Below are 10,534 nucleotides of genomic sequence, written 5' to 3' on the forward strand. Positions count from 1 at the left end.
CAATTGGGATTAACAAGTATACTAACTTTAGTCCAAGCAAGTGGACTAAACCTGCTTAATCCACTAGTTAGACGCATCAAGTGGACTAACTTTGCTACGCTGCAATCGACCCTATGCGTCGAAATGCGATGTTTTTGTTTCTTGTTTTGATTCAATAAATAGTAACACGTTTTGCTTTGCTGTGCATTAATGCCTTCAAGATTATAGTGGCTGTTACAGCGCAGCCTCGTCACTGGAATTACCGGGGGACTCTGACTGCTCCTCCGGGTTTGAACCCTGGACAGCGTGCGGCTCCAGTGTTTGATAGTCAGAGTGATACTTGCCAGCTTTCTGGGATGAGCTCCTGAGCCGGAGTGGAGCTGAGCCGGGGATGCTGGAGCTGGGTCACATGGAGCTGGAGCTGAGGTTAAGGAGCAGTTCCACTAAATCCTTCCTGTATTATTCAGTTTATAATGAACACAATATATAAGTATATCAATTACCTAAATGCAAATTCAGAAGTACTTTAATTAATATTTCTATTGATATAAGTGGCTGTCAACAATGATCAAATATAATCATGTATTCCTGTATCTGCAGTCATTACCTCTCATGAAAACTAGTGCAGGCAGAGAGGGTCCTCATAATCACACAGTAAGAGGACAGGAAGTGAAAGATAATAGTGCTTATAGAGAGGGTCCTCATAATCACACAGTAAGAGGGCAGGAAGTGAAGGATTATAGTTCTTATAGAGAGGGTCCTCATAATTACACAGTAAGAGGACAGGGAGTGATAGATTATAGTGCTTATAGAGAGGGTCCTCATAATCACACAGTAAGAGGACAGGAATTTAAAGATTATAGTGCTTATAGAGAGAGAGGGTCCTCATAATCACACAACCTGAGGTTGGGATTGAATAAGAAAATAAACTTTGTGATATTTGGTAAAAATCAAGGCAGTTATCAGGTTCACATTGTAGTGTGTGACAGTTAAATGAAATGTATATTACAGTAACACTTAACAAGAGACATACTATATACTGTACTTTACAGAATACTGATTCTATCCATGTAGCATATATGTATTATACTGCTGGAACAAACTTGCTGTTTACATGTTCAGATACTATTAGTTACATTGCAGTTACTGTGGACTGCGATATTCAGAAAATAATAACATGGCGAGCGGGCTCCCGAGTGGCGGATACAGTAAAGGCGTGTGGAATACTGGATGTGCCCTATAGTCTAGACGTCGCGAGTTCGAGTCCAAGCTATTCCTTTGCCGACCGAGGACGGGAGCTCCCAGGTGGCGGCGCTCAATTGGCCGAGCGCCTCCCTGGGGGAGGGAGTGTTAGGTCGGCCAGGGTGTCCTCGGCTCACTGCGCACCAGCGACCCCTGTAGCCTGGCCGGGTGCCTGCGGGTTTGCCTGTAAGCTACCCAGAGCTGGGTTGTCCTCCGACGCTGTAGCTCTTGGGTGGCTGCACGGTGAGTCTGCAGAGTGAAAAAAAGCGGTCAGCTGATGGCACACGCTTCGGAGGACAATGTGTGCTCGTCTTCGCCGTCCCGGGTCAGCGCAGGGGTGGTAGCGGTGAGCTGAACCTAAAAATAATTGGCCATTCCAAATTGATAGAAAATAATTGGCAACGACTAAATTAAAAAAAATAAATAACATGGCAGTGACCGCATTGGAGAACAAGCTTAATGATAAACAACATGTGGGTTATTTTTGCAAGTATATTTATTAAATATACTTGAGGTAGATATATGAAAATGACAGCACCGTAAAACCGTAAAGAAATATAATGCTGTAAACCAAGCTCACAATCCACTAACCCCCAGACATAACATAGGTTTTAAAATCCACACACAAAACACAATTAATACCGGAAGCTGCTACCTGCACCAAGCCTCATTTTGAGTCTGCCGTGAATAAAGTCTGTACCGTTCAGCCAGAACTATGCATGTGCACAATCTGTCCTGAAGAGGGCAGCCGAGTCAAGCATTGTACAGCAACACCGAACAACACACAGGGCTCTATGTAATAAATGCAATACTGAAACCAAAGAGTTTGAGGTGTTACATACGGGCAGACCCCTAATGGGTAAATGTATGAGCCTAACCCTTTAGTTTCACAGCTAACCTCAACAAAATAAGGGTTCAAAAGAAAACACACGGAATGCCTTTACTGGCCCCGAACTAAGAATGTGACTTTTATTGCAGCAAGTATGGGGTGCCATGTTTAAAAAAAGTGTTTTTTTTCCAGATTTAACTTAAATCTTGTATTTTCCCCCGAGATTTATAAATGTTGTGAATTATATATATATATATATATATATATATATATATATATATATATATATATATATATATATATATATAGGGCAGCAGTGTGTGTACATTCAGATATATTTTATAAATCTTAAAATATTTAGCAAGTTTTCAACATTTAAATGTTAAATCTTTGTTTTTTAAAAAATATATATTTTCTTATTAAATATTTATTTTGAGAATCAAGATTTAGCTGTTCGCAAATAAATCTGGATATTGTGAACTTAACTAAATCTTAAATCTCTAAAAAAAATTAACATTTAGCTAAATATGTAACTAAATCTTAAGTCTCTAAACAAGATCTAACATTTTGCTCAATAATTAACACTAGAACCGCCGGGTTTATGCTACTACCTAGAAACAGCATTTTGACAGATACGTTTTAAAGAGCTTCGATATGAAAATGATACAACTCAAAATATTTATGAACATCATATCTAACATTTGCAGAGCATTTAAATGAAAAAAATATATACATAAAAAGCTTTATTTTCAAAATTAGCACATATAATGTTCAGTTAGTTGATTCCTTTACAATAACCGGGATACTAAATTGTTTCAATAAACAGACAGACATTTCCCACCCACTGTTACACGGCTGTATTTTCTGCGATGCATTTTTATAACAAATATTTAACTCATGAGATTTTTTTAAGTATTTATTTTAATTTTTAGTATTTTTTATTTTTAAAAAAGAACTAGTTTTTTCTGAATTAAATAAAGTCTGATATTCATAGCTCGTGGCTGGCTGATTTAACAGGAGTTTTTGAAGGCTGCTTTGTATTTAATCCATCAACATAGACTTACAAAAAGGCTTCAATATTTTACAGATGTAAGCTTTGTATCGCTAGTGCTGATAAAACACATCAATTATCATGATCTCATTAGCAGCTATTACACCTGCTGACGGCAACAACATTTTCCACCAGAATATGCACTCAGAGAAATGAAAAATAAAAACGGGACGAGGTTTTAAAAGTGTGATATTATTGTGTATTATTATTCATGAGTTTATTATCTCCTAAGTAGACATCTCTTTTACAACCCTGTGTCAGGAATCAGAGCACAGACAACACACACGCACGCACACACACACACACACACACACACACACACACACACACACACACTCAATATACAAGAGTGCTACACACACACAATGGCATGGCTAAGAATTTTTGGTTGAAACACTCAGGACCTTGGCAGAGCACATTCTATTGACAGAGACATTCACAGCTGTTCATCTGTAACTGTGAGTCTGTAGAGAGATTTTCCATTCATCAGCTTGCAGTGGTTTCTAGACATTGATTCAAATCCATTGATAAAGTGTGCATTTCCCAGCGAGTTACAGCTTCGCAGGAGGCTCACAGTGCTCTATTCAAACCTGACACTGTTCTGTAGAAAGCAAGGCTCTGGATAAGCAACCACTGAGACAAACAGAATCATATTTAACAACATGTTATTATAATTAGCTGGTTGATGAAGCTTTTCTTAATCACATAAAAAAAGGTAAGGATTACAAGAACACTTGCATGTCTCTTTAGTCAAGAAAGCCAGATGGCTTTTAATGTCACCCAACAGGTTGTGTCGTGTCATCATGTGACTCAGGGGTCCTCCCACACATTTATTTCTGTAACCCCCGACGCAGCTGTGAGCCCTGGAGTGGCACAGGTGGTGAGGTTAGGAGTTTATTTGAGCTTTCTGCTTCTGTGTGTGTCTGAGCTCTCTGCTGCTCTTGCCCTGGCTTCTCCTCCTATCACAGATCCTACTTGTGCTCCTGCTATACATCCAATAGCAGCTCCTGCTGCAGCTCCCAATGGACCTCTCATAGCTCCTGCTGCTGCTCCTATCAGTGCCCCTGCCACTGCTCCCAGTGATACAGCTGGTGGCTTCACACAGTGCTTCACAAGCTGAATGGATCTCTCTGCTTCTTCCCTCGCCTCTTCCTCATAGCGCTGCCAGACTGCCTCCATCTCTGTTCGTGTTTCTCCTCGTACTCTCTCCTCTCTCTCTCCCCCTTCTCCATGCAATCCTTCTTCTCTTGCTCTGCCCTTTCTCTCTCCTCTCTCTTTCTTCTCAGCTCTTCCTCCAGTTTGATCCTGTGATTCTCTCCCTGTTCTTTCCTCAGCTCTTCCTCCAGCTCTCCTATTCTCTCCTCCAGCTCTCTGATCTTCTGGTCTCGTTTCTGGATTTCCAATCTCATCTTCCTTTTCGTGTTCTCCACTTCTTTCAGGTGCTTTGCCCTCAGTTCCTCTTCCTCCCTCAATACTGTCTCTTCCTCCTCCTTCAGTATCTCCTCTTGTCTTTGTCTGATCTTTGCCTCTGCTTGCTGGTACACCTCACTGGTGTAGTAGCTGTTGTTGTTTCCCTTCACCATGTTGTCTATCTTGTCCAGGAGCTGTGTGACCTGAGTGCGATCGCTCCTGTCCTCATTGTTGAGAACATGATACCTGTTCCCACATTTCTCAACAAGCTGCTGGAGCTCCTTGCTCCCTGTCTGAATATAATCCTCAATGGTCTTGCCTTTAAGTTTGTCACTGTGTGTGAAAAGGAGCATCATGTACCTCCTCACAGCCTCCTCACTGAATATCTCCTGGACTGTCTCCACTGCTCTCCTCTCTTCCTCTGTGAATTGGCCCACCGGTATCACCAGGAGGAAAACGTGGGGTCCCGGGGCAGACAGAGAAACACAGCTCCTAATCTGGAGTTTGTCCTGAGAGAGCTCTGGAGTGTCGATCACAGCAACACGTCTCCCAGCCACTTGTCCTTTTCTCTTCTCACACTCCCTTGTTAATGCAGAGGAGCTGGCTTCAGATCTGAACTCCTCTCTGCCCAGGATGGTGTTTCCTGCTGCACTCTTCCCAGCCCCAGTCTTCCCAAGCAGCACCATCCTCAGCTCAGGGGGGCTGGGAGGCACTTGGGTATCTGCAAGGGGAGCCTCTCCTTGCTTTGTCTCTTTCGGAACACCTTCACTTTCAGACACTGAAAAAAACAAAACAATATATAATCACAATCAAAGTGAAAAACAAGCATACTTCCACCAGAATAAGCATCAGCTGAAACCTTATAATTAGGTTTGAGTTCAGCATGATTTCACCTGGATGGAGCAAACTCATTTGTTTCCTGGAACAACAATTTCAATCTCACTCACTGTCAGGGATGACAAGATCCTTGCTGCTCCTTCTCCTCACAGGCAGCTTGGATTCTTTAATTTGCTTCTCCATCATCTCCTCTTCTTTCCTACACTGTTCCTCCTCATATTTCTGTTTCATCTCCTCTTCTTTCCTGCTCAGTTTCTCCTCATATTTCTGTTTCATCTCTTCCTCTTTCCTCCTCAGTTCCTCTTTGTATTTCTCATTCAGCGCCTGTTCCTTTAGTCTAATCCTTTCTTCTACCTGCTGGTAAATCTCATTTGGAAGGTAGCAGCCTCCACTTCCCTTCACCATGTTGTCTATCTTGTCCAGGAGCTGTGTGACCTGAGTGTGATCGCTCCTGTCCTCATTGTTGAGAACATGATACCTGTTCCCACATTTCCCAACAAGCTGTTGGAACACCTCACCAGATTCCTCAATACGCTGCTCAATTGACCTGCCTTCCAGATAATCCCCGTGGGTGAAAAGGATCATCGTGTTCCTAACAGCTCTCTCACCAAACAGCTGCTGCACTTTATCAAATGATTCACAATACTGTTCTACTATAGACTCAAGGAAAGTGTCAATCCTTTCTTTTTCATACACCCGTATTACCAGGAGGAAAGCGTGGGGTCCCGGGGCAGACAGAGAAACACATCTCTCAATCTCGACCCGGTCTGTGTCTAACAAGCCTGGAGTGTCGACCACGGTGACCCGTCTCCCAGCCACTTCTCCTGTTCTCTGCTCACACTCCTTCATTACAGCAGAGGAGCTGAATCCAGATCTAAACTCCTCTCTACCCAGTATGGTGTTTCCTGCTGCACTCTTCCCAGTCCAGCGTCCCCCAAACAGCACGATCCTCAGATCAGAGGGGCTGTGAAGCTCTTGTTCTGCAGCCACGATACCCCGTCCTGTTAAAGAGAAAGAACAGTTTGTTCCTCTTAGAAATGAAAGCTTTCCATGTGAAGCCCTGGATTAGTTTTCTCCTCTTGTTGTCGTGCTGTGCTGAAAGAACACTCCCTGTCACACACAGCATTGGCATGTTCCTGTATGTGTGGAGCTGCTGTACAGGAACACAACTAGCAAGCTCTTCAATACATTGTAGGGGCATTTCATACTGTTGCTAATATATATGTGATGATTTTAGTACCAGCATTATATAACATCTTTTTCAGGTATTTTCCAGTCCGTTACAATGACAGTTCAACACTAATATTCATTATCAGTGCTAGTAGTGCTGTATTCTTATTGTTAACAAAACATACAAGTAATGTGGAGGCTGGCATGTGCCTCTCTGCCCTATGGGTTAGGCGCCTGTGTATGCAGCAATACTGCAGGCAAGTTACTGCCCCTCGGATGAAGGCTATTGAGTTCTGTGGAAACCACACTGAATGCACACAGTATTCTGCTGAGGCGTTAACAAACAGTGATTTTTCATTTATGTGCAAAAAATGTGTTCTCAATAGGTAAAAGAATGGCTTTGCTGTGTTATTTTTCTTGTGTTTGTAATGAAGGTGTGCAGGTACAGACGTGCACACATTTGTTGGTACCCCTCCACAAAAAACGAAGAATGCACAATTTTCTCTGAAATAACTTGAAACTGACAAAAGTAATTGGCATCCACCATTGTTTATTCCATATTTAATAGAAATCAGACTTTGCTTTTGATTTTTTATTCAACATAATATTGTAAATAATAAAACAAATGAAAATGGCATGGACAAAAATGATGGGACCGCTTACCTAATATTTTGTTGCACAACCTTTAGAGGCAATCACTGCAATCAAACGTTTTCTGTAGCTCTCAATGAGACTTCTACACCTGTTAACAGGTAGTTTGGCCCACTCTTCCTGAGCAAACTGCTCCAGCTGTCTCAGGTTTGATGGGAGCCTTCTCCAGACTGCAAGTTTCAGCTCTTTCCATAGATGTTCGATAAGATTCAGATCAGGACTCATAGAAGGCCACTTCAGAATAGTCCAATGTTTTGTTCTTATCCATTCTTGGGTGCTTTTAGCTGTGTGTTTTGGGTCATTATCCTGTTGGAGGACCCATGACCTGCGACTGAGACAGAGCTTTCTGACACTGGGCAGTACGTTTCGCTCCAGAATGCCTTGATAGTCTTGAGATTTCATTGTGCCCTGCACAGATTCAAGGCACCCTGTGCCAGGTGCAGCAAAGCAGCCCCAAAACATAACCGAGCCTCCTCCATGTTTCACTGTAGGTATGGTGTTCTTTTCTTTGAAAGCTTCATTTTTCGTCTGTGATCATAGAGCTGATGTGACTTGCCAAAAAGCTCCAGTTTTGAATCATCTGTCCAAAGGACATTCTCCCAGAAGGATTGTGGCTTGTCAATATGCATTTTAGCAAATTCCAGTCTGGCTTTTTTATGTTTTTCTTTCAAAAGTGGAGTCCTCCTGGGTCTTCTTCCATGGAGCCCACTTTCGCTCAAAAAGCGACGGATGGTGCGATCAGAAACTGACGTACCTTCACCTTGGAGTTCAGCTTGTATCTCTCTGGCAGTTATCCTTGGTTCTTTTTCTACCATTCGCACAATCCTTCTGTTCAATCTGGGGTCGATTTTCCTCTTGCAGCCACGCCCAGGGAGGTTGGCTACAGTTCCATGGACCTTAAACTTCTTCATAATATTTGAAACTGTTATCACAGGAATATCAAGCTGCTTGGAGATGGTCTTGTAGCCTTTACCTTTACCATGCTTGTCTATTATTTTCTTTCTGATCTCCTCAGACAACTCTCTCCTTTGCTTTCTCTGGTCCATGTTCAGTGTGGTGCACACAATGATACCAAACAGCACAGTGACTACTTTTCTCCATTTAAATAGGCTGAATTACTGATTACAAGATTGGAGACATGTGTGATACTATTTAAAGAAACTAATTAGTTTGAAATATCACTATAATCCAATAATTTATTATCTTTTCTAAGGGGTACCAACAAATGTGTCCAGGCCATTTTAGAATATCTTTGTATAATAAGCAATAATTCATCTCTTTTCACAGCTTCTTTGCTTTATTCTATGACATACCAAAGGCATGCAAGTATACATGATAAAATAGCTTTGAATTTCATCACTTTTCAGGAGGAATGAAGCATTATTTCAATGAGCTGTAAGGGTACCAACAAATTTGAGCACATCTGTATGCTCAGGTAATCACACTCTAGTATTTTTCTTGTGTTTGTAATGAAGGTGTGCAGGTATGCTCAGGTAATCACACTCTAGTATTTTTTATTTACTGCACTTATAATTGCTGTGTCCTGTAATTTGTTTAATTGTTATTGTGCCTGTCATGTATTTGCTCTGTATTTGTAACTGCGCCTGTTTCGTATCTAATATGTTGTTATCAGTGTAAGTCTGCTAAATAAATAATAACTTCCGTAAGATGTTGGCTGTGATCTATCTACCCTGCAATCTAAAACTGCGCACAAAGCCTTGTTTTCTGTCTTAGAAGCATCTGCATTCCATTTCAAAATACATTTCACCGTCATCATGTTCATTTTTCATTCGGAGAGGACGCGCTATTTATCAGACTAGTCTGAGAATCTGTGCTACGGGAGGACCGTTCGGAGAGGAGGCTCAGATTTTCAGAACCCCGGCACCTCTCTCTCTACAAATGAACCACTGCCGCTGTTTCAATCCACGGCGCTTGAGATGTTTGCGAGCAGTGAGAGAGTAGAAACAATCCTGTAAAGAGACCGAGTTCACTGACCGCCGAATCTCAAACAGTTCCACTGTCTCCGGGAAGCACAGGCTGCTGCTGACACTGTAAGTGACTTTTTTTTTTAAACTTTCACTTTGTAATGACAGACATGTGTGTTAATGTATTACACAGTCTTGGCAAATGTAAATCAACCGCGAAGATTTTTATACTGCAGACTAGCAACGTATCATAAAGAAAATAGCGTTTATTTTATCATATGTAATAAGATTGTAGAAAAAAACAAAACAATGAATTGTAACAAATGAGTTTGTGCAGCTCGTTTGCACCTGAAACCGAAAGTAAACGTTTTCTTCTTCCTTTCTGACAACCTAATAAAACTCTTGTTTTTTTGTATTGGTTCAATAAAGTCTGGTAATCATTACATCGTCCTCGACTTTAATAAGACAGTCGTCTTTTTAACTCACCGGGACCGGGATGAAAACCTGCACTGTCCATCTCTTCTACAGTGGCGCTTAACGACACTTTTCAAACGAGGATATGTGGGTACAGGCAAGGAAGCAGGGGGCGTGTCGCTGGGACGTGACGTGGAGATAAACCACAGCCGGATGTTACAGTACAGATGTTACGCAGATTTCTCTATCCCCATAGAATTATGTATTATTATTATTTGTTTATTTAGCAGACGCCTTTATCCAAGGCGACTTACAGAGACTAAATAGCTATTTCACTCTTACTTGAAGAGACCTTTGAGGTCCTTAACGGTTGTAATTAACCTCTATACTTAGTCCAGTTTTGTGTTCTTTCTGTATAACAGCACACGTTCAGCTCGATTTTACTATCTGATTCTTTGCTCTGCTACCAATTATTCTTTTTCTAAAGGAACAGACTTTGAATTTGGAATCAGGTCTATGGGTATATAAAGCTCGATTAAGGGGTTCTTTGAGCTGATATGAATGCATGTCTGTAGCATGGCTTCTTGCTCTTTCAATGCGTTTTCTGTAAGCATGCAGCTTTATAATTTTTATTTTACTGCTGGCCATGCTATACTGTCCAAATGCTAGTTGGTGTGCACGTTTTACTACAGCATTCAACTCTGGAGATTCCTTATAATCACTGCTGTCACACCACTCCTTTAAGTCTGAAATCATCTTCTTTACACACAACTGTTTATTGTGTGATTGACAATTTGCTGTAGTATTCGCAAAGCAGTCAGTTACCTCTTGGTTAGGGTTCTGTGTACCAATTAACTCAGAAAGTCTTAGACAGACACATATTTCTCCAAGACTATTGGCAAGACAGGTACACTGTTGGTTTTGCACATGTACTACTCCAAAACTACCAGCACAATGTACAATTAAATGTTTTCCATCCCACTCATAGCAATGCTGTTCAGTTAGTGAACTGGCTAATTCTTTTCG

The 10,534-nt window shown here is 41.4% G+C and overlaps 2 protein-coding genes across 2 annotated transcripts; both read right to left on the bottom strand.

Moving 5' to 3' along the window:
- Positions 1-3,870: 3,870 nt before the first annotated feature.
- On the bottom strand, positions 3,871-5,283 carry LOC131723190 (GTPase IMAP family member 9-like). Its single transcript, XM_059016710.1, has one exon. The coding sequence runs from the start codon at positions 5,195-5,197 to the stop codon at positions 4,211-4,213; it is 987 nt and encodes a 328-aa protein (XP_058872693.1). The 5' UTR covers positions 5,198-5,283; the 3' UTR covers positions 3,871-4,210.
- LOC131696646 (GTPase IMAP family member 9-like) lies at positions 5,200-9,611 on the bottom strand. The gene is made up of 3 exons (XM_059016425.1): positions 9,581-9,611; positions 5,499-6,349; positions 5,200-5,289 (listed from the first exon to the last, which is right to left on the bottom strand). Exons 1-3 carry the CDS (start codon positions 9,609-9,611, stop codon positions 5,200-5,202), a joined length of 972 nt encoding a protein of 323 aa, XP_058872408.1.
- Positions 9,612-10,534: the final 923 nt, after the last annotated feature.

The sequence above is a fragment of the Acipenser ruthenus genome, chromosome 53, assembly GCF_902713425.1.
Source record: "Acipenser ruthenus chromosome 53, fAciRut3.2 maternal haplotype, whole genome shotgun sequence".
NCBI classification, from domain to species: Eukaryota; Metazoa; Chordata; class Actinopteri; order Acipenseriformes; family Acipenseridae; genus Acipenser; species Acipenser ruthenus.